The 23126-nt window shown below is 38.0% G+C and overlaps 1 protein-coding gene across 1 annotated transcript; it reads left to right on the top strand.

Moving 5' to 3' along the window:
* The first annotated feature begins 339 nt into the window (after window positions 1-339).
* Window positions 340-19995, top strand: wrap53 (WD repeat containing, antisense to TP53). Its single transcript, XM_077227637.1, has 11 exons — window positions 340-561; window positions 1414-1668; window positions 5263-5440; window positions 6357-6452; window positions 6544-6652; window positions 7632-7720; window positions 15640-15863; window positions 17483-17694; window positions 17856-17959; window positions 18060-18203; window positions 18923-19995. Exons 2-11 carry the CDS (start codon window positions 1419-1421, stop codon window positions 19140-19142), a joined length of 1626 nt encoding a protein of 541 aa, XP_077083752.1. The 5' UTR covers window positions 340-561; window positions 1414-1418; the 3' UTR covers window positions 19143-19995.
* The last annotated feature ends 3131 nt before the right edge of the window (window positions 19996-23126 follow it).

Here is a 23126-nt window from a genome sequence, read left to right as displayed (position 1 = left end):
TATGACTGAAGTCCACATCTCATTAGAGTGAGCAAGATTAAACATTTTTCAGGAGAACTTTATTATTCTATTTCCAAAATGTTTAAATTAAGACAAAATTAACTGAAATACTGATAAAAAATAGACCGTAAAATAGAAATGTGCGATAAACACTTTATAGCAACAAACAAACAACGTAATACAAGCAGTTTGTGGTTTTCTGCAAAGTATTAAAGGCAGGAATTTTAAAGTAAGTAGTAAAATTATGCTTTAATGCATGCGTTAAAAAAGATTTATACTGAAAATCTGCTATTGTGTAGAAACAAACCATAAACTGTAAGGAAGTATGACGCAAATCTCGCGAGAGTCAGGTGACCTGGCAGCGTATACACACAGTGCAAGCATGGCGGCGCTCTGCGATTACAAACACGACGCGTGAATTCCTGTTTACTAAGTTCAACACAGTGTGTTTATAGTAGAGATGCTCTGAAACTGTCATCTGAACTCAGTAATACAAGTATACTGAGGAAGACTGTCGGATTTTTAAGATCCAGAGCACAAGATACGTCTGACACGAAACAGGTAGAGTGACTCTCTTTGGCTGGAAGAGTCAAAATGCGGTTGTACACTGAAAGATGTTCATACTTTTAAGAATTTAACCGTAAAAAAAACTTAAAATTACAGCTGGCACTATATATATAATAAAGTATGTATATTAGAAATATCAGAACAGTACATGTAATGGAGCAGTTATTTTTCTTGGAGGTTAAATTGCCTTTATATCTACATATATTGAAATTATACTACTTGTAATATATATTGAGAGAGAGTCAAAAAGACAATACGTGTATCTTTACAATAATATATTACATTTGCTGTTTATTATATATAGTTCATCAGTATAGAGTTATTTGTAGAATTTCGTAGAAAACTATACAATTGATAGCTATTATAAACAGTAAAAGGAGATTGCCAGAAGTCCCTTCCTGACACATCCCTTTTCATTATAGTTTATGCATTATAAATAAATTAGTAAAAGTGAAGGAATCCTAAGGTGGTGTTTTCTGGCTAGTTTCTCTGGAAAATTTGATATGCATTTAACAGAAACTATTGTTTTAGTGAGTATTTATGGGTTTCATAAATGAGATTCATATAATAAAATGTGATGTCAACCAGGGACTTCTTGGGGATATCCTTTTACTGTTTTCTAATATATATATATATATATATATATATATATATATATATATATACAACAATATATAAGACGGTTTACTACAATATTACAAAGTACTACAAAATGTATTCTCATGTTTATTGTAGTCAGAAATCTGAATGTACAAGCTTATATATAAGTTTAACTCTCGCTGCCACTGTATGTAATCTGAATGTGAACTCCATGACTGATATGAACTGTGCTCGTCTCCTCTGAAGACAGCATGTCAGGTGCAGGTCAAAGCAGTGATGGTGGTGCAGGACAGGACACAGAGGCTGATGGAGAACCTCCTCACGAGGCTTTTCTTCAGCGAGGGGTGGAAGAAGAAGAAAAAGAGGAAACGCCACCAGCGGCGAAGCTGCCTCGACTGGAGCAGGACGGTGTGGGTCTTGATTTACTCCTGCTTCAGGAGCCTGTGATGCCCTCAGAGGAGACATGTGGGAGCCCAGGTGCTGCTTGGACTCTAGAGGAAGGTAAGGCCATTTTTACAAGCACGTCATAGCTTCTGATTTACAGCATCCTGTTTGGCACAATGTCAGTATGCCCTTCTGATGTCTTAATATGTGCTGATATAAACTCCATATGTGCTTCTCTTACTGCCATCTTTAAGTAATTACACTGATATTGTCCTTTAGTCTTTCATATGCATCCAATTTTATAGTCATGCAGCTCTCCGTAAGTGAACTGTTTGGTTCCTTTAATAAATTTGGATGTGATGTTATTTTTCTTAGATCTGAAATGAAATGTGGTTTACTTTTGTCATGGTTCATCACATGTGAATGCCATTGAACGTTGATCACTTGTCCAATACAACTGCCTTAAATCAAAGATAGCCAAGTAACATCATTTATGGATCATTTATTTGTCTAACAACAAAATCAGTTTTTATTTGAATTGCACTTTTTACAGTTGATATTGATTTAAAGTAGTGAACAAGCCATGGACAACTGTAGCATGAATGTATAGAAGATAATTTTATTCAGTTGTTACTTTTAACAAGAGTTATTAGTTAAAATGCATGTAACAAATCTTATATAGGTTTTTTATTGTATTTTTAATCTTTCCATAAAAATAGCCACACAAGCTTAAACAAACATATAAAAACACTGATTGATTAGTTAATATTTGGCTTATGTCATGTTTATTAAATTAAATTAAATTACCAATGTGTTAAGGGTATAAATTAATATAATAGTAAAGTAATGAATCGAGTTTTGGATAACAGATACACGACGCATCTAAATACAGCATTAAATTCTGTAGGTTAAGTCTCCAAATAATTTTTGTTAGGAATAGTTCACTCAAAAATAATATGACATTCCAAATCTATATGACTTTCTGAAATGTACTGGTCACTCTTTTCCATGCAATCATGATGAATAAGGAACCAGACATAAGGTCCCCCTTCAAGTGAAATCGAAGAATGAACTGGTGCGACGTCATTTTAAACAAAATCAGGCCAAAACAAAGTTTGTTTTGGTTGTTCGAAACGGCTTGCCAAATTGAACTTTTTGGAAAAGTTCGCTCCGGCTTGTAAACACCCTTGAACTACCATTGGTCCATGGTAGGGTCACCAGACGTCCCGAAAAATTCGGGCAGTCCCGAAATCTATATACCTGAGATTGGTCGGATTCACGCTTACACAATCAAAGATACTTTGGTATAGCCCCTGTGATTGCATACACTTGAAATGAAAGTAACGTTTACTTCAGTAGAGGTATGGCCACTATTACAGATATAAGCTGACCAACCTTACTTCTCTTATAATAGCTTTGGATTGGCCATGCCGTGGTTTCCCACGTACACTTATCTAAAGTAACATTAAATTAAAACACAGGTAAGACACACAGTCAGATTCAGATTGGTCAAGCAGCATTTTTGCTGTTCTAAACGGAAATTCACTTCTTGTCTTTCCAAATTAAGTACACTTGAATTAGAGTCAAATATTAGTCGTCACTAAATCTGACGCAAAACTTGCAGAAACATACGAATCCGTTTAATCAGTCAGTCGGAATAAAATCAAATGTAAAAATGTATTTTGTCAGGTAAATGTATCATGCCAATTTCATAATCAGTTAAAAGATAATCAATAGCATCAAATGCTCAGAGATAAAGAGTAAAATATGTATATTTAGAAAAATACATAATGCTGAAGTCTTTGAGATCCTTCAACATCATGGGCAGATCTGAGTTACAGAATCGCCACGAGCCTCTTCAAGATCTCCCTAAATGCTCAGACCAAGCCAGAAACCTCTTTTCAGATGTAAACATGAGTTCACAGTGGGAATTAGCATTAATCACCGTCCCAGACTTACGGGGGACAGAAGTTGATTTACATGGGGGCACACCCACAGCAGTTTACAAGATATCTCGAAACTCTCGGCACCTTATTACAGTTTTTGTTTACGTCTGTGGGAATGAGACCTTTGTACCAGTCCCACTGAGACATTTCAAATGATACCAAACATGCATAATACTGTGCAGGGCTCGACATTAAGGCTTGTCCGCTTGTCCGGGACAAGTGGATTTTTTGTAGGACAAGTAGAAGAGAAAATTAGTTGTCCGACCGGACAAGTTAAATTTCAAACAAAATAAAATGCCATGTTACTTCACGTTATGTGCCACTCGTTACGTCTATTTTACAGATTTAATTTTACAGATTTGAAACGAAGACATGTCCTGAATGTGAATGGCCTGTGAATGTCCTGAATGTGACTCGCAGAAAGACGCGCACCAGTATGATGCGCATGCACAGACCGCGCGCCAGAATACAGTTCTCTTTCGCGCTTGAACGAACATCAACACACACAATTAAGCCAAAATGTCATTTGTCGAGTATCTTCATAACACAAGAGCAGTCTTATGATGGACATAAAGAGTTGTGACTCGTGAGAGAATGAGGCGCGTGTGAGATCCGCGTCTCTGTCCACAGCGGCTGCTCTTAAAGGGCCAGCTACCAATAAAGTGTTCTGTCAGTAAAGTTAATGAAAGAACAAAGGGAACAGAGAAAATTACTCACTGCTCTTGACTAAAGAACTTGTGTAGCTTTAATAAGGAGTAGTCTATATATAATTTATAATTTATGCTGCGCAGACTGTTTGATAACTTTATTCAATTTCTGAATATGTCCTACCTGTTAGACAGTTCATTTTTATCCAAACATCAATGGCTTATTGATCATTATAGGTGTTATCAATCATTTAGTTGTTATTGCTAATTTCAGAATTATCACTAATCTGTGTGTGCATTTGGTTTAGAACCAAACAAGTTGACTCATGAAACCATTTGTTTATTATATCGCAATCGCATATCACAACCGCAATATTGATCTCAATAATAGGAATATGACATTGTCCCCAAATCGTGCAGCCCTAGATAAAATTATAAATCTTTACCCGGACAAGTGACTTTTGTGCATGGACAAGTGAAACATAAATTTACTTGTCCGAAGGACAAGTGCCTCAAAAAGTTAATGTCAAGCCCTGCTGTGTGATAATTGTTCATATTAAACCATGTAGATTTTTGGGTGCATTCAGGTAGAGATGGGAGAAGGGAATGATGTGTAAATTGGGAGGTGATCAACTCAAGTGTGATCGTCTTGAATTGGGATTTTAATATAGCAAGAGAGTTCAAATGTTAATTTCCTTTGTTTTCTCAGAGAGTAGCCCTCTCTTCCAGTTCTTCCAGTTTCTTAAGTCTTACAAAATTTACTGAATAAATTCATCAATGTGATTGGATATCTGCACTAACCAGCGGATAAATTTGATCGCACAGCATCTCAAACGTTGGTTTGATCTGAAATGTTTATTGCGTTTCATCTGCACACTCTGAGACGCTGTTATTTGTGATGTGCGAAAAAGAGCCACATTGGCTTCCCCGATTACAGCAACTTTCATTTTTATTACAGATATTTTGCACCAATTTCCCAGGAAGTGACGGTTTTGTTCACTTGAACACGAGGGGACGGAAACGCTGCTTTATAAATGTTTCATGTGATATTACACATTTGCACATTAAATTCGCAACTTCGGATGGAAACATAGCTAATGTTAATTTGATTCTGTCAGTTGCCTGTCATCACGCTGATGACACAGAACGTGCTGTGGGACCTGAGGAGATTGAAGGAGACGTGGAGTGGCATCAAAACGCAGCCGAGACCAGAGAAACTCTCGAACTGGCTGAGGAGGATAAAGCAGACGAGTCTGAGAAGAAGAGTCCAGAAGACAACTCCACTGAGCAGCACTAGTAAGTATACGGTCATCTTAAAGGGATAGTTCACACAAAAATGAAAATTCTGTCAGTATTTACTCACCCTCATGTTGCTCCAACCCCGTAAGACCTTCGTTCATCTTCGGAACACGAATTAAGATATTTTTGATTAAATCTGAGAGCTGGATCACTCCTCCATAGGCTTCTTCAGGGATTGAAACTTGCCAGCCCCGAAAAGTTATCAAAGACATCGTTAAAATAGTCCAAGTGACTACAGTGGCTCAATCTTAAGTTTATCAAGCGACGAGAATACTTATTGTGCGCAAAAACAAACAAAATTAACGACTTTATTTCAACTATTCATTTCCTTCTCTGTGGGCCTCTAGTCAGTTAACGTAGTGTGATCGCGTAGAGCTACGTCACATGTAGGCTCACTATTGGCCGACGCTGGTCATGTGTGTGATGCGTGTGACGTACAACAACAGAAGCTTACACTGTTACACTAGTGAACTGACTCGAGGCCCACAGAGAAGGACATGAATAGTTGAAATAAAGTCGTTATTTTTGTTTTTTTTGCGCACAAAAAGTATTCTCGTCGCTTGATAAACTTAAGATTGAGCCACTGTAGTCACTTTGACTTTTAACATTTTAAAGATGTCTTTGATAACTTTTCGGTGAACAAGTGTCAATCCCTTAGAAGCCTATGGAGGAGTGATCCAGCTCTCAGATTTAATCAAAAATATCTTAATTCGTTTTCCGAAGATGAACGAAGGTCTTACGGGGTTGGAACAACATGAGAGAGAGTAAATACTGACAGAATTTTTCATTTTTGGGTGAACTATCCCTTTAAGCTGTGACAGGGAACATGGCGGGAACAAATGCGTTGGGACAGGGATATTCTCGGCTAGCGATTGTGTGGCGACTCAATGCTGTCTTTTTGTTGTGTCGGCAGTCAAGTCCTCGACTTCAGTCATAACCCTCAGATGCTGACGGGCTCGTGGGCCGAATACTCCCACATCGCTGAGAATTACCTCAGAGGCTGCAAATGGTGATAACTGATGAAAGCAGCTCATTAATGGTGACGTTGTTGTGTAAACTGTACCACGGTATCGATCTTTCTTTATGACGCCTCTCTGCAGGGCTCCAGATGGTTCCTGCATTGTTTCAAACAGCGCTGATAATGTTCTTCGCGTGTATAACCTCCCGCCTGAGCTGTACAGCAGCCGCTGGGATATGCTTTCTGAGATGGTTAGCAGATCTTCTTTTCATATTTACCATGTAGAAGTAAAAATACTAAGAACTGATTTTGGCCAGTGTTCAAAATGATAAATGTCTCATGACCAGTGTTGGGGGTAATACATTACAAGTAACTAAAGTTATGTAATCAGATTACTTTTTCATGTAACTAGCAATGCATTACTTTTAAATTTACAAAAAAATATTAGTTACTTTTTCCAAATAATTTATACAAGTTTTTTTCACATGTATTGACTGACAGCTCTCCTGTCCTCATGTTGTGAAATTGTGAGTAAGTGCAGAGGCGTTGTGTGTGAACATGATGGTTATTGTAGCTGTAGACTAAATGTGAGCAGGGATTTACTTATTCTGACTTGCACAAAAACAAATACAGTATTCATCAAAATGAATAAAAACAGGGGAATTCAAACTTTAGTTAAACAAACATCACATTTGTGTTTTTATTTGCTGAAGTAAGAGTGTTGAACTTTCTTCTTCTGCAATCCAGAGGGGCAGCACAGCTGGAAGGTTTGTTTGAGTTGCGCCCTCTACTGTACAGATGTGAATTTGCATTTTCTTCAGCCTGAGGCTTATTCATTTCACTTTTGGTGTGAAAGGGCCTTTAAATTTGCTTTTGTTTTGTTTTGTTATAAAACAAACAAACAAACATGCAAGTCTATCCCAGGTGAGAGAAAGTAATGTAACGCATTACTTTCCATAAAAAGTAACCAAGTAATGCAGTTAGTTACATTTTAGGGAGTATCTCAATATTGCAATGCATTACTTTTTAAAATATCTTTCCCCAACACTGCTCATGACACAATTTAAATGAATACTGGCATCTTCATTTTGAAAGCCTCGAGTCAAATGATCTTTTTTTTGTTGATCTGCCTCTAAACCATTGATTTACCTTTAAATATATAAACATTCTTGTTTGCTTATTTGAAAATCCTGTACACACTATAATGCTGTGGGTTCTGTATCCACTCAGAGTCCAGTGCTGAAGATGGCAGAAGGAGACACCATCTATGACTACTGCTGGTTCCCTAAGATGACCTCTATGGACCCGGACACATGCTTGTGAGTGTGTGTATATAATGTGTGTCTATACACTACTGTTCAAAAGTTTGGAATCCGTAAAATTAAAAAAAAAAAAAAAAAAATCTCTGAAAGTCTCTTATGCTTATCAAGGCTGCATTTATCTGATCAAAAATATAGTAAAAACAGTAATATTGTAAAATATTATTAACTTAAAAATAAAATAACAAATTTCTGTTTTTAATATATTTTAAGAGGCAATTTATTCCTGTGATGGCAAATCTGAATTTTAAGCATAATTTCAGCATCAGTCCTCAGTGTCACATGATCCTTCAATCATTCTAATATACTGATTTTGCTGCTAAAGAAACATTTCCTGTTATTATGACAGTTGTGCTGCTTATTTCATTTTGTGGAAACTGATTAACTTTTTCGGAATTTATTGATGTTTAGCAATTTAAAAGAACAGCACTGATTTGAATATTTTCTTTGTATATTAAAAAATAAAATAGTAAAATAAAATATAATAGTAAAATAAAAAATATTTTTTGTCACTTTTGATCAATTGTTGCTAGATTAAAAGTTTTAGATTTACAAAATATTAGTTTTAGTGTTGTTCTGTTTCCTTTGGGTTAAGAGTATTAGCAAAGCCCGTCTACGGAGAGCCTGTTCACTCCCTATTAAAGGATTAGTTCACTTTTTAAAAAAAATTTGCTGATAATTTACTCACCCCCATGTCATCCGAGATGTCCATGTCTTTCTTTATTCAGTCGAAAAGAAATTAAGTTTTTTGATGAAAACATTCTAGGATTTTTCTCCATATAATGGACTTCACCGGGTACCAAACGGTCCAAGGTCCAAATGACAGTTTCAGTGCAGCTTCAAATGGCTTTAAACGACACCAGACGATGCATAACCGTACGTTCACACCGCCGCCGACTTGAGCGGCAAAGAAGCTTTGGACGCCCTGTCAAGGACGCTTGTCAAAAAGTACGGGGAAGCTTGTTGACGCTTTGGTCGCTCTGACGTAGCAGGGAGAAGAGAAGTGTCACAACATGAAATGTCACATGAGATTGGTGTATTTGCATTCCACTTCACTGCTTTTCTATTTAACTATGTAAACACGCGCTAGACTGTGTGCTCGAGCTTTGTGTCTTTTGCCGCGTCTCGCGCATGTCACAGCGTTTTAAAAAACGCGCAATTCAAGTTAAAATAAGTTCAACTTTAAGAACAAAAATGTAAACTATCCCAGCTATTTTATCCCATGCCTCGTTCTTTTGTAACTGGTCCCTATAAGCAAACAACGTCATATCATAAATGTTAGGAAACCCAGCAACGCCGATTATTAGCTTCTCCTCCATTTTATCTAAACTAATGTTTTGGTAGGAACGAAAGTTTACATCGTGTGTTTCTCCGGAATCAGCCAGCGCGGAGGATGTCTATATTCCGATTGGTTGCTGGCTTTTGCCGCTGCTTGCCGCTGAACCGCGTCATAGCTCATTACCATAAAGTTTCTTTAGTTTCAACTTTCTGATTGACGCTCAAGACGCTCAAAACGCCCCAAAACGTGACGCCGATGGATTTGACGCTCCTTGCAGCTGAGAGAAGCCAGCTTCCATTGAAAATGAATGACTTCCGGTAGCTTTGGAAGCTCAAGTCGGCGGCGGTGTAAACATACAGTAAGGGTCTTATCTTGCGAAACGATCAGTCATTTCAAAAATAAATAAAAAAGTTTAAGTTTTATAAGCACCAATGCTCGCCTTGCTCTGTTCTGTGATGCACGTTTGTGACTCTCCTGTTCGAACTCGTTCATCAAAATGAACAAATCTTTTTTCGAGTCATTTCGTTCGTTGAATGAATGAAATGACTCGAAAAAAGATTCGCTCATTTTGATGAACGAGTTCGAACAGGAGAGTCACAAACGTGCATCACAGAACAGAACCATTTGAAGCTGCACTGAAACTGTCATTTGGACCTTGGACCGTTTGGTACCCAGTGAAGTCCATTATATGGAGAAAAATCCTAGAATATTTTCATCAAAAACCTTCATTTCTTTTCGACTGAAGAAAGAAAGACATGGACATATTGGATGACATGGGGGTGAGTAAATTATCAGCAAAAGTTTTTTAAAAAGTGAACAAATAGTCCTATACCGAATTTTGGTTGTAGTTCCACCAGAGTTCCACTGGGGGGGCGATCGCCCTGAGTGCAAAATGAATGGGAGTCTATGGAGCTAGACGGCTAAATTTGTCTCTTTCACCCGATTGTTGTTGAGAAATCTCAGATTTGATTGTAGGTTTTGCAAGTTCAACATGGGTTATAGGTCAAAGGTTGAATGAACGAGTACGTATGTCCTTTCGATTTCTTACAGGTTGAGTTGTTGTTGCCCATTACACGCTAGCATTCTGCTAATGAACGCTGATTAGTCAGTGAAGGACTGATTACGACCAGAGATACCGCTTGATGGCATCGTGGCATCCGAAGCGGGACCAGAATGTGTGTGTGTATTTTCGGCGTGGTCTTTTAAAACAACAAAACAAAAACTCTTCTAGCACGTGTATTTACCTGTGACAGCGGTGTTGTCGATGCCTCGAGAGAAAAGAAAGTGCAGAGCGCGAAAGCACCAAGGTGACTGACTGATTGCCGTAAAGCAGTATCTCTGGTTGATCGATGTGTATGACGTCATTGCCATTTTAAAATACTTTTTAAAGCAAATAAGTGACTCTAAAAAATCTAACACCCAGCAATGAGTAATTTCTTTGCATCTCCTTTCAAATTCAACATTCAAATTACTAGACAAAAAATTATATCCTGATAAAAGTGGATTTTGAGGGTTATATCTCCATAGACCTCCATTCATTCTGCACTCGCCCTGTGAGCGCCCTCATATGGAGCCAGAGTGGAACTGCAACCAGTTCAGAAGCCGGAAGTTTACTGCCAGTGAAACTTCTCCCCTTATTAGACATTCTCTGGTATTAGGATTATATCTTCACTTGCATTGCACAAACAGCATTTTGAGAATCAGAATGAGAATTGTGGTTTGTGTTTGGAAAGTTAATGTTAAGGACTGTGTTTGCTGGGCGGTTTGAAAAACTCATTAATAGTGGTCATTTTGTATTTATCTTCAAAGTTGTTTTGGAAGTTAGCAAGCAACAGATAAAGCAGAATAAAAGCGCTATTATCCATTCAGCAGGGCAACTGACAGTCAGAATCATGTAGCAGTGCCTAAATTGATATGCAATATGCATATGATTTGTTCTGTGGAGAAGAATTGTGTTTGGCTTCCCATTCAGCTCACAGCAAAATAAAACATGCTCTACATGCCAATGTTTGTAACCCCAGATCTAGAGGAGGATCAGAAGAAGCTTTTTTCTAATATTTCTTGTGCTTTTCACTTTACAAAAACCACATTGAGTTACTTAGTGAAGACTAAAGTAATGTGTTCGGCTGTTGGAAAATATCATTAAACAAAGGTTTTATAGGGATAGTTCACACAGATATTGACATTCTTTGATTCTTTATTCACTCTATTTTCAAACCTGTATTTTTTCTAAAATTTGACCATTTGGACTTGACCAATTTGTGGGGTTTCATTTACTGATTAACAGTCACATTTTTACAATCTTCATTGCCTGGTTTACAAAGTGGGCCAGTTAATTGTTTCCAGAGACATGGCACGGCTTTAAAGAGATTGAGTTTTAATTAAGCTGCTATTGTTCCAGATCAGCGTTGCTGTGTTTCTTCTCTGTTATGATCAGTGCTGATGAGCCTCGTCTCCTCCTCTGGTGGAGATTGTTGGATTCAACCCAGAATGTAAATTTCAAGGCTTGGATTTATTGTGGCGGCTCAGATTTCCTGTACTTTCTGCAAAACCCTCTGGAGGGAGTGAGTGGTTCTGATTGTGCCTATTTATAAAACTGTTAGTTCTGGCTCTAAAATGTGACAGATTCTATCTATCTATCTATCTATCTATCTATCTATCTATCTATCTATCTATCTATCTATCTATCTATCTATCTATCTATCTATCTATCTATCTATCTATCTATCTATCTATCTATCTATCTATCTATCTATCTATCTATCTATCTATCTATCTATCTATCTATCTATCTATCTATCTATCTGTGTGTGTGTTAGGGTTTGCAGAAAGCTGTGCTGGAATTGTTTAGAGAGGAAGTAAGTGGTCTCTTGTTCTTCATCTCCAGTTCTCTGTCGCTCTAGCTCTCGTTTAATGATGTTCTCTTTGATGGTTATGTTTTTTTGTTGGACAAAAGGCAATGGAACAGAAATCAGTCCAAATCAACGGCAGTCGTCATGGATAACTGCGGCAGGTTGCTAACGAGGGCTCGTTAACTGTGGCATGTGCTGTTTCACACACACAGCATCAGTTCTGATCAAACGTTGTTTGGGATTACAGAATACACCCTGCAGCGACCGAAAATGACAAAGGAAAGGGAGGAACGACAAGTCTCGGGTCAAGGACACACTGTAAACTTCATAAAGAACTCATAAAGATGAAGAGGATGAGGTTAAAGAAGTCAGACGAGACGTGCTCCGTAACAATTTGTCATCTTTTATCTAGTCTTAGTGATATTGTTTACAGGTATTTCTGAAGCACTGTGAAACGCAGCAGTTTTTGAGTATTTCTCTTCCAGGCGTGCGTAGCGTAATGTTCTGACTGCTGCCACGGGCTTAAAGAGCTGCTTGAAGGTCCACAGGGGTTGATCATTAACTCTGACTTATGATTGGCTGTTTCCTCCAGGGGTGGTGCTTAGTATTCAGGTCATTTACTTCCTCCATCTCAGCTCAAGTCATTTGGTGTAGTTTCTCATTTTTCACTTTTAAACTGTTGCCCTCCTGTTGAGAAGGAACATTGGATCTGTACTTAAGGGAATGGTTCTCCGAAAAATAAAAATTCTGACATCATTTACTCTTGTCATTCCAGTCCAAACCCATAATGCATTAATCTGTCAATAGTAAAGCACAGCTCAACGATTCACTTTCAAACCAACCAGGTCAGCATAATGAATTTGCATAAACAGAGGTCATGACATGGATTTTTATTTTTTATTTTTTTATTAAAGGGGTCCTATTATGCTTTTTCACTTTTTCAACTATATTTAGTCTTAATGTTGCTGTTTGAGCATAAAAAGAGTGGCAAGGTTATAAAGCTCAAGGTCCATTACAGACGGGGATATTTTATTTAACAGAATTCACTTTTCAAGAACTAAAATGCACTTTTTCCGGATCTCATCTTGTGAAGTCATAATGTTCCTCATTTAAATAATCTCGGCCCACGGAATACGTAAAGAAGTTAGCGAGGCCTGGTTAAGCTGCGCCAGAGAAGATGAAGGGTGTTGTCGCTGTTTTTTTTCCACCCCGGAAAAAGTTTGTCCTAAGGCTGATGATTTATTTTTAACACTGTTCCTGAACATTATAACCTCAACGTTTGTCTGTGCGCCGCACATTTTACGCGGAACAGCAGACAGACAGAGTACAATGCAGGCTATACGCACAAACGCTTCTCCTGAAAGACGGAACCATTCCCATTTTGTCGGGACGATATATTGTTTATGGATCACAACTTCTAAGTATGTCTTATTATTTGCAGTTAACAATTGATGTAGTGTTTACTTTAGGTTTTGTAAACTCTTGCTTTTGTAAGACTGTTCACCACCCCTTAGGAAAATTATCCATGATTTTGTGATCGATTACTGTAATTTCCATCATCCATGCCTCCACGCACGTCATCAGCGTGTTTCATGAGGCTTTGCAGAGTTGTAGACAGACGTCAGTCACCGAGCAGCGCAACCGAAACAGCAGCCGCCTTTTACAGTTCCTCTTGAACCAAAACTACGAGCTTGTGCTGCGTTCACACCATGTCATAACCGTAATTATGAGACTGCAACCCGTAACGTTGTACCCGGAGCTGTTCACGTCCTCAGACTCAAATTTATGCATTTCTATGTCAACACTATTAACGCTGAATTTAATCTGCAGTAGTCAGGTGCCACAAGTCAGAGCTCTGTAAGCTGTTTACGTTCATTATTATTGTAATGTTATGTGCTTGACATGAGGTAGTTTAACGCCGTCTCTCGTCTCTGATGCTTTGCCGTCTCTTCTGTGCGCGTTCATGTGTTTTGAAGGAGGCGTGGCATGGAGACACTCTGAAGGGAGGGTGGGATCTCATGCTTTCAAAGTTAGCTTGCTATTGCTACCCTACCTTTAAGCACTGAAACTTGCAGGATTTTTTAATGGTACAAAGGCCTCTTATATGTCAAAAATTAAGGCAAATTGATTTCTCATGTCATCACCACTTTGAAACATGAGCAAAATCTGTGTAGGAAACTTTTTCACACTAATGCCAAAACTCCCCGTCTGATTCCTATTACAATAACTGGATTTCGTCTGAAAGTTCATCGAGCAATGGCAGATATTTCCGTACCTTAAGAGTGTGATCAAAATATCCATGTGGCTCGCTGATAAATTGGTGTCGAATTTGGTGAGAAACAATCTGACAATTTTGCAGTTTTACAGTAAAATCATAGCGTTCACTCAAATTCATGAGAGTATTCATGTATTTAATCCTCACATGACCAAGTTTCCATGCAATAACGTGCCTTGTTTTGCCATGAACATCCTGAAGTGCAGAGATGGTTTATAAAAAGCTCTATTATTTCTTTTTTTTTCAATGTTCTGAAATCCTTAATTCATGTAATACACTGTTTTAGTTTATATTTAGTTGTGTGTATATAGCTTGTACTGTCCCTTATCAATGCCAAGGGATTGCCTAGGGGTTTTCCAATCCTTTGGAGGGCACGTACTCGTATGCCTAATTTCTTTCATCTAGCAGTAGTCGTCATCTTTCACTTCAAATTGTCTTAGCTCTTCATTTGTTAGATTCTCTATTGTAAATGGGTCTTTTGTGTTGCCGGTTTGGATGAAAGCCAGGCTGATTATTAAAGGGATAGTTCACCCTAAAATGAAAATTCTGTCAGTATTTACTCACCTTCATGTTGTTCCAATCCCGTAAGACTTTCGTTAATCTTCGCAACACAAATTAAGATATTTTTGATTAAATCTGAGAGCTGAATCACTCTTTGTTTATAGGCTTCTATGTAATTGAAACTTGCCGGCCCGGAAAAGTTAGTAAAAACATGGTTAAAATAGTCCAAGTGACTACAGTGGCTCAACCTAAGTTTATCAAGTGACGAGAATACTTTTTGTGCGCAAAACCCCCAAAAATAACGACTTTATTCAACTATTCATTTTCTTCTGTGTGGGCGTCTGAGTGAGTTCACGAGAGCAACACGAGGCATGCGCGAGAACTGAGAAGATGATCATTTGATGGGAAAGTGTGAAAGGTAAGCCATTTATTTTGCGGCATTGGTAAGGCACTTTTACGTTTTCTCGTTGGTTTCTCACGATTCGGCGTCCAGGAAATGCACACTTTAGAACCATTTTAAACACTAAATCGAGACCCATCTGCGTCATCTTCTCAGTTCTCGCACATGCGTTGTGTTGCTCTCGTGAACTCACACAGAGGCCCACACAGAAGAAAATGAATACTTGAATAAAGTCGTTATTTTGGGGGGTTTTGCACACAAAAAGCATTCTCGTCGCTTGATAAACTTAAGGTTGAGCCACTGTAGTCACTTGGACTATTTTAACGATGTCTTTAATAAACAAGTGTCAATCCCTTAGAAGCCTATGGAGGAGTGATCCAGCTCTCAGATTTCATCAAAAATATCTTAATTTGTGTTGAAGATGAACGAAAATCTTACAGGGCTGGAACAACATGAGGGTGAGTAAATACTGACCGAATTTTCATTTTTGGGTGAAATTATCCTTTTAAGTCTGATGTTGCATTCTCTTGTAGTTTTGAAAAATAGTTTTTAGATTTTTGCAGTATATTTTTGTAACATGCAGTGTATTTCAGTTTCCCTCATTTTTTACAGCATTGCCAGCAGTAGCCGGGACAACCCAGTCCACATATGGGACGCGTTCTACGGGGACCTTCGTGCATCTTTTCGACCCTACAACCACCTGGACGAGCTGACCGCGGCCCATTCCCTGTGTTTCTCTCCCGACGGCTCTCAGCTCTACTGCGGCTTTGATAAAATGGTCAGGGTCTTCCACACCGACCGTCCTGGGAGAGACTGCGAGGAAAGGCCCACCATGGGTGAGGGTCCCTCTTGTAGAGAAATAACCGCTACATCAATCACTCTTCAAACGGTTTTTAATCGGGGTCATTAAGACGGCTGTCTGGCTTGCATGGGTGTGGAATGCCTGTAATCCCATTTCATTTCTTTTTGTTTGTTTGGGTGGATTCATTCCAAACGCATTCATGGCGGGAAACACATATTTGGCTTGATTAAGCTAACATTGCATGCATGGCTTTCATCTAGACAGTGGCTGTGGATATAATTATCTTAGCATGTTTGTGGTGTCTGACTCATTCACGTTGTTTCAACACTGCTATTGTAATTATTGGTCTGGATGTAACACAAAAGATCTTTGTGCGGTCGATGAGTGTTTGAAATATGCAGGCCTATTATATTATTATATTAAAGTAAAATAGATAGTATAGTTCCATCTTTATACTCTGATTGGATGAGCCACATACCAAGATGTTGTGAAGGAGCTGATATACGTACACTACTGTTCAACAGTTCGGGGGAAAATAAAAAAAAAGGTAAAAAATTAAAGTTATTCTTCAAGGACATTTATAGTGTTACAAAATATTTCTTATGATGAAATATATTCAGTGTTGTTCTTTTGAACTCTCTATTCATCAAAGAATCCTGAAAAATTGCATCACATTTTCCATCAAAATATTTATCAGCACAACTGTTGAGCAGCAAATCAACATATTAGAGTGATTTCTGAAGGATCATGGGACGCTGCAGACTGGAGTAATGATGCTGAAAACTCAGCTTTGATCACAGGAATAAATTACACTTTAAAATGTACTGAAATTGACAACAGTTATTTTAAATTGTTTAATTATAACTATTTTTTTGAGCATACGAGACAAAAAAAAATCGTACGACCCCAACCTTATGAACAGAGGTGGACACCTGTGACGGCACATCAAATGACGTCTATATTTATGCGTAAAGTTGCAATGTTGTTTGACTCCCTTAAGCAAGTAAATTCAGCTTCTCGTTAGACCCCTTAGAGGAACAGTTCACCCAAACATTTAAATGCTCGTTCATCTTAAGAACCGAAATGAAGATCTTTTTGATGAAATCTGAGAGATTTCTGTCCCTTCATTGACAGCTACACAACTCACACTTTGACACCGGTTCAGTTGAGCTTCTGTTTATGTTAGTTGATCAATGTTTATACAGTATGTGACTAAAAGCCTAAATTAAATCATCATATAAAGCGATTGAGTTTCTTCTGAAAATTTGGGCTAAATTGCTCAATTATGGATTAGTTTTACGATCTCTTTATGAACTTTTTGAAGCGTCAAAGTGTCGGTTGTGTAGCTGTCAATGGAGGGACCCAAATCTCAGATTTCGTTAAAAAGATCTTCATTTCTGTTTTGAAGATGAACAAAAGTCTTACGAGTGTTGAACGACACGAGGGTTAGTAATTAATGACCGAATTAAAATTTTTGGGTGAACTATCCCTTTAATAAGAAGTTATTTCTCGCCTGGACTTGTTTGGGAAACACCCCTCTGCATTTGCTCATTACTCCATGGATCTTTTTCGTTCTCTAATACAAAAATACAAAATAAATTTTGTTTTCCTGTTTTTCTTTCCGCTAATTTCATACATCATTCTTCTTTCAAGTGAAGAAACAGGGTCAGACTGGCATTATCTCCTGTATTGCCTTCAGTCCGTGCCAGTCCATGTACGCCTTAGGGTCATATTCTCGTTCGACCGGCCTTTACTCTTGTGAGGATGGATCTCTGCTGGCTCTTCTGCCCACTCGACACCACGGAGGCCTTACACACCTGCTGTTCTCACCCAACGGCTATCACATGTACACGGGCGGCCGCAAGGTCAGTGGGCTCATACACGCTGTATTCCTGTCCCTCACAGCTTTGTTTTTATTCATCAAATTAAATATGACGGATATCAGATGCATCAGCCAATCAGAAGCACTGCTATTTGCTTGTATGTTTTAAATTGTCTTGCTAATACTATGTGTCGCTGCCTTTAGGACTCAGAGATCCTGTGCTGGGACGTGAGGGATCCAGGACAGGTTTTGTTCTCCATGCACAGGAACGTCAATACCAACCAGCGTATCTACTTTGACATGGACCAGTAAGATCAAGATTTACAACGCGCCTTAAAACTCAACCATAGTAATTAGACCCGTTTATGTTCTGCTCATGTTATGTTGATATTTGTGTGTCTGAATTAGATCTGGACGATATCTGCTGAGTGGGGACACCGATGGTGTGGTGTCAGTGTGGGACACCCTCACAGCGCCACCTGATGGGAATGAGGAGACGCTGCAGCCAATGCTGCAGTTTCAGGCGCACACAGATTGTGCTAATGGCATCAGGTACACGTATTATTTAAATGTATAACAATTACTTTAAATTTGACTAAAATGTTAACCTTATTTGCAGATTAAATGCCTTATAAATTTTCACTTTAGTGGATAGATTGTGATCTCTTTATCTTTTTATTGTGCCTCTTTAATTTTCCTGAATTTAAGAGTACTCAAAGGTTAAATTTGTTTAATTTTCCTATATTAGGTTTGTCCCCTACCCAGCCTTTTCCTCTAGAATACATTTATAAGAATCAGGGAAACTATAATTTGCACTTTTTCTTAAGAACTTAGAAAGCATATTATCAATTCATGTGGTATTTATGAACTAATGTTTAAAAGTTTGGGGTCAGTATGATTTTTTTTTTAATGCTTTCGAAAGAATTCTCTTATGCTCAGCAAGGCTGCATTTATTTAATCAAAAATACAATTAAAACGGTAATAGTGTGAAATAATATTGCAATTTAAAATAATTTGTTAGTCACATGATCCTTCAGAAAAAAAGAATTTTTTCCTCGCACAGTAATTTTTATTTTGGGTGAACTATACACAATACATATTGTCACTATCCACGATACATATTGATGCATTTTTGTATTACGATATATTGTGACCCGATGTATTGTTACACCCCTATTACATAGTGCACGTTTAATCTGCTGAATAAATGAATGACTAAATATTGCTAACTTTACCCCACATTACATTTTTTTGCTCTCCCATTTCTACAGTGTGCACCCCTTCATGCCATTAGTGGCTTCATCCAGTGGTCAGCGCAAGTTCTGCTGGCCGTCTGACAGCGGGGACTCGGGGTCTGATTCAGACGAGGGAAATGTGATGTCAACAAATGACGTCCGACAGGACAACGCTCTGGTGCTGTGGTGGGCCGGCCCATTGGGCACAACCAATGAGAGGCTGCAGGAGGAGGAGTCGACAGTTATTGAAATCTAGAACTTTTGATTGTAAAACTGCAAACCAAATGGACCCATAATCTACTTTCACACCTATCATACTGATTGTTTAGGTGAAGAGTTGTAAGACTGTAATTCTGCATAGATTTTAATTGTAGAATAGTCCTTTTTTTAAATCCTCCGGCCTTTTTGCATGTCGCTAGGTTCGTAAACCTCAATCGGTGAATGTCTAAAAGTCATGACAAACCAAAATCCGTTGAATTTAAACTGGTTTTGACAACACATTATGATTTAGATGACCTGGAACACCTCTGAGATATGAATAATTCATTCATAGTTTTCATGTTGTATGGACGGCTCCTTAAATTGATGTTTAGGTTGGGTTTTCTAGCAATGCTTTCAGGATCTGCCCTGTCGCTGCTGGAGTGAGATGCCTCTCAGGTTTACCATTTAGCTGCACAGCCTTTTCCGATTTGCATTGGGTTTGTTTTCCTTTCACCATGTAGAACCTGTTTTCAGGAAACACGTTGAGCCTTGTCTGGGACTTTCAGTGAAGACAGAACAGTTATTTCAGGAGCAGGTTTAATCCATGTAAGAGATGATTTTGACACAGGGAAGGCCTGTGTATGATGGACTGAAATGTTAAATGTGTTCTAGAGCTACAGTGGGCAGCTGTGAATATATTTTTGTAAGCCTGTAATCTGCTTTATTGTGTGTGAATGTGTTTGGTTTCCTGCCTCTCAATGAGCCTCGTTGCTTTAGCTGAGACTGCACATTCCTTTTTATAATAACAACCCGTGCTTGTTTGTTTGTGTCTTTTCATATTCTAATGTTAGCTGTTGTCTTGACACAGTGGTCTGCATTTTTACAAATGTACACTTTTTACAGCTTTACCCTGTGTGTATGTTCTGTACTTTACTCTTTAAAGCAGTGGGTTTGAATTTTTCAGGCTTGCCAAACATGCTGAATATCATATTACTACATCCACTGCTGAAAGCTTCAGTTGTTTGTACAAATGGTAACTCAAACCCTATTTTGTACAGTTTTCCTGGATTGTAAGCCACCTCATTCAGGTCTGTTTGTGGCTCTTTCTGCTCAGAGGAACCGTTTGCAACAGGCAGATCGCAGTGGCCAAGATTAATAAACATGTTTACATAAAAAATGTCACTTCATTCTGTAATTAGTGGTGTTTGCAAAGGTAAGTGACTATTGCTCATGCTTTGAACAAACCTCTAACTCAAAGTATTAAACTTCATGGGCGCGTAACTTCTCCCGTCCAGCATTTGTTCTATGATATCATGGAGATTTCAAAGCAATCAAAGGCCCAATTCATTAAAGTAGTTTCAAGAAAAAAATCTTAACCTAAATACTGACTTTTTTTTTTTACAGCAGTGTATTACAACAATTTCAATAGAGGCAAATTTTGTAAGGCATATTTGAAACACGTTATTATGAAGTAAATTCATTTTAATAACATTTTCAAAATTCTTTTTTTTTTATTTTTTTTTTATTTTAAGAAAAAAGATAACATTCTTAGTCACGGTAAAACGGCAAAGTATCTACTTCCATCTTTTTATCTAAAATCTGAGTTTAATGGATTATCGAAAAATAAAAAATATATAGGACGGTTTGTATGCGAGTGTTGTACTCAAAAAATGTAGTCGATTGTGAAGTGATTGGAGAAGTCCGACATGTCACCAAAGAGAAGTCATTTTCACGGGAAGATCAAGCTAAGAAATTTTAATTAAACATCGGGAACACAATAACATCTGTAATATGTAATTTGCAAAATCGATGTTACAGAGTGATGTTCTTTAAGTATTTTTGGTACCACTTTACAATAGGGTTCATTAGTTAACATTAGTTAATGCATTAACTAATATGAACTAACAATAATCAATACATTTGTTACTGTATTAGTTCATCTTTCTTAACGTTAGTTAATACAAATATTGCTGTTCATTGTTTATTCATGTTAGTCACAGTGCATTAACTAATGTTAACAAATGCAACCTTTGATTTTAATAATATATTAGTAAATGTTGGAATTAATATTAACTTAGATTAATAAATGCAGAAGTATTGTTCATTCTTAGTTCAGTTAACTAATGAACCTTATTGTAAAGTGTTACCGTATTTTTTGTAATTTGTTTTAAAGAGGTGATATAATGGCCCTTATATGTAAAATGCCACAAAATGTAAAATAAAGCCCTATTCGCACGGGATAAGTATTACCTGCTGACCTCTAGTCATTTGTAATAATTGAGGAGGTTGTCTGTGATCTTAATCCCGTGCGAATCGGTCATGTCTGTAATTTGTAAAGTAAAAATTCCCCCGCAAATGACCTACCGTATTTCGCCGAACACCGTGGTCCTGTGATAATATTAGTCCCGTGCGAATGGGCATCTCTGTGATTTGGCAGGGTCGTTTATAATTTTTTCAAGGTTTTTGTTTCCTGTGCACTTTTTTATTCATCTTTCGCGAAGAATGGAGGCTATGTGGGAGTGTTTTGATAGTATTTTGGGTGTATCGCTAACATAATTCTACGTGGCATTGATTCAACAAGGTACTGAAAGCATTCTTTAGAAATGTTGGCCCATATTGATAGGATAGCATCTTGCAGTTGATGGAGATTTGTGGGATGCACATCCAGAGCACGAAGCTCCCGTTCCACCACATCCCAAAGATGCTCTAGTCTATTGGGTTGAGATCTGGTGACTGTGGGGGCCATTTTAGTACAGTGAACTCATTGTCATGTTCAAGAAACCAATTTGAAATGATTCAAGCTTTGTGACATGGTGCATTATCCTGCTGGAAGTAGCCAGTAGCCATCAGAGGATGGGTACATGGTGGCCATAAAGGGATGGACATGGTCAGAAACAATGCTCAGGTAGGCCGTGGCATTTAAACGATGCCCAATTGGCACTAAGGGGCCTAAAGTGTGCCAAGAAAACATCCCCCACACCATTACACCACCACCACCAGCCTGCACAGTGGTAACAAGGCACGATGGATCCATGTTCTCATTCTGTTTACACCAAATTCTGACTCTACCATCTGAATTTCTCAACTGAAATCGAGACTCATCAGACCAGGCAACATTTTTCCAGTCTTCAACTGTCCAATTTTGGTGAGCTCTTGCAAATTGTAGCCTTCTCGTGTGAATAGGGCTTAAGTCTCTGATGTCCCCAGAGTGTGTATGTAAAGTTTTAGCTCAAAATACCCCACAGATAATTTTTTATAGCATGTTAAAATTGTCCCTTTTTGGGGGTGAGCAAAAACGCATCTATTTGTGTGTCCCTTTAACGTGACTGACTGCACGTAGGATCGTGTCTGTCAGAGAAAAGGTCTGACTTAGTGGATGTTCAGCTGGGTGAATCTGGTTCATATGTGGGCGCAAATGGCAGGAAGTTGTCAAGTGTGACTAGAAGGTTTTTTTTGCTCTCTGTGTGGGTGAAAAGAGTTGAGAATGATGAGGTCTTGGCAAAATTGTTTCCTCACTGGGATGAACAGGTTTTTGATAAATTCTGCTTAAGATGATGGCCTTTTGTCCAGGCATATAATGCTTTCTAGACATGCAGTGATTCATGAGGATATCTGGTTGTTAGACGGATGAAATAAGATAATTAGTTGAGTATCTTCATAAGAACGATATAAGAGATGATGAATACTGATTTGATGTAAAGGGACAATAAAAGCGGTCTATGTACTGAGCCCTGTGGCACTCCAGTGGGTTTTTGCTGTGTGGATCATGGCAGCAACTTTTGCACGGGCAAGCACCAGTCATATTGTATTTAGAAAATGTAATAAAAATCTATATCTCGTTGTTTTCTATTTTAAAACGTCCACATTTGATTTATTATTTTAGAATATCTCTGTTACATCTTCCTGTATGGTTTGGCTTCAAAATATCTACGAGGTTCCATTTTGAGCATTATATTCCATTTTAGGCTCTTTATATTGCACAAAATGTGACCCACAAATGAGCATGAACCCTGAAGCAAAACATCTCAAATGACTAGCG

The sequence above is a fragment of the Siphateles boraxobius genome, unplaced genomic scaffold (genome assembly GCF_051911475.1).
Source record: "Siphateles boraxobius isolate OS27281-9 unplaced genomic scaffold, OSU_SipBor_1 130, whole genome shotgun sequence".
Lineage (NCBI taxonomy): Eukaryota > Metazoa > Chordata > Actinopteri > Cypriniformes > Leuciscidae > Siphateles > Siphateles boraxobius.
This window is presented reverse-complemented; position numbering and strand designations above follow the sequence as displayed.

Excerpts from the sequence above, each read along its gene's own strand:
- wrap53 (XM_077227637.1), top strand. The coding sequence starts at position 1,419 with ATGTCAGGTGCAGGTCAAAGCAGTGATGGTGGTGCAGGACAGGACACA. Across the intron at positions 6,453-6,543 it reads TACCTCAGAGGCTGCAAATG|GGCTCCAGATGGTTCCTGCA; the intron begins GTGATAACTGAT and ends GCCTCTCTGCAG. Across the intron at positions 15,864-17,482 it reads CGAGGAAAGGCCCACCATGG|TGAAGAAACAGGGTCAGACT; the intron begins GTGAGGGTCCCT and ends TCTTCTTTCAAG.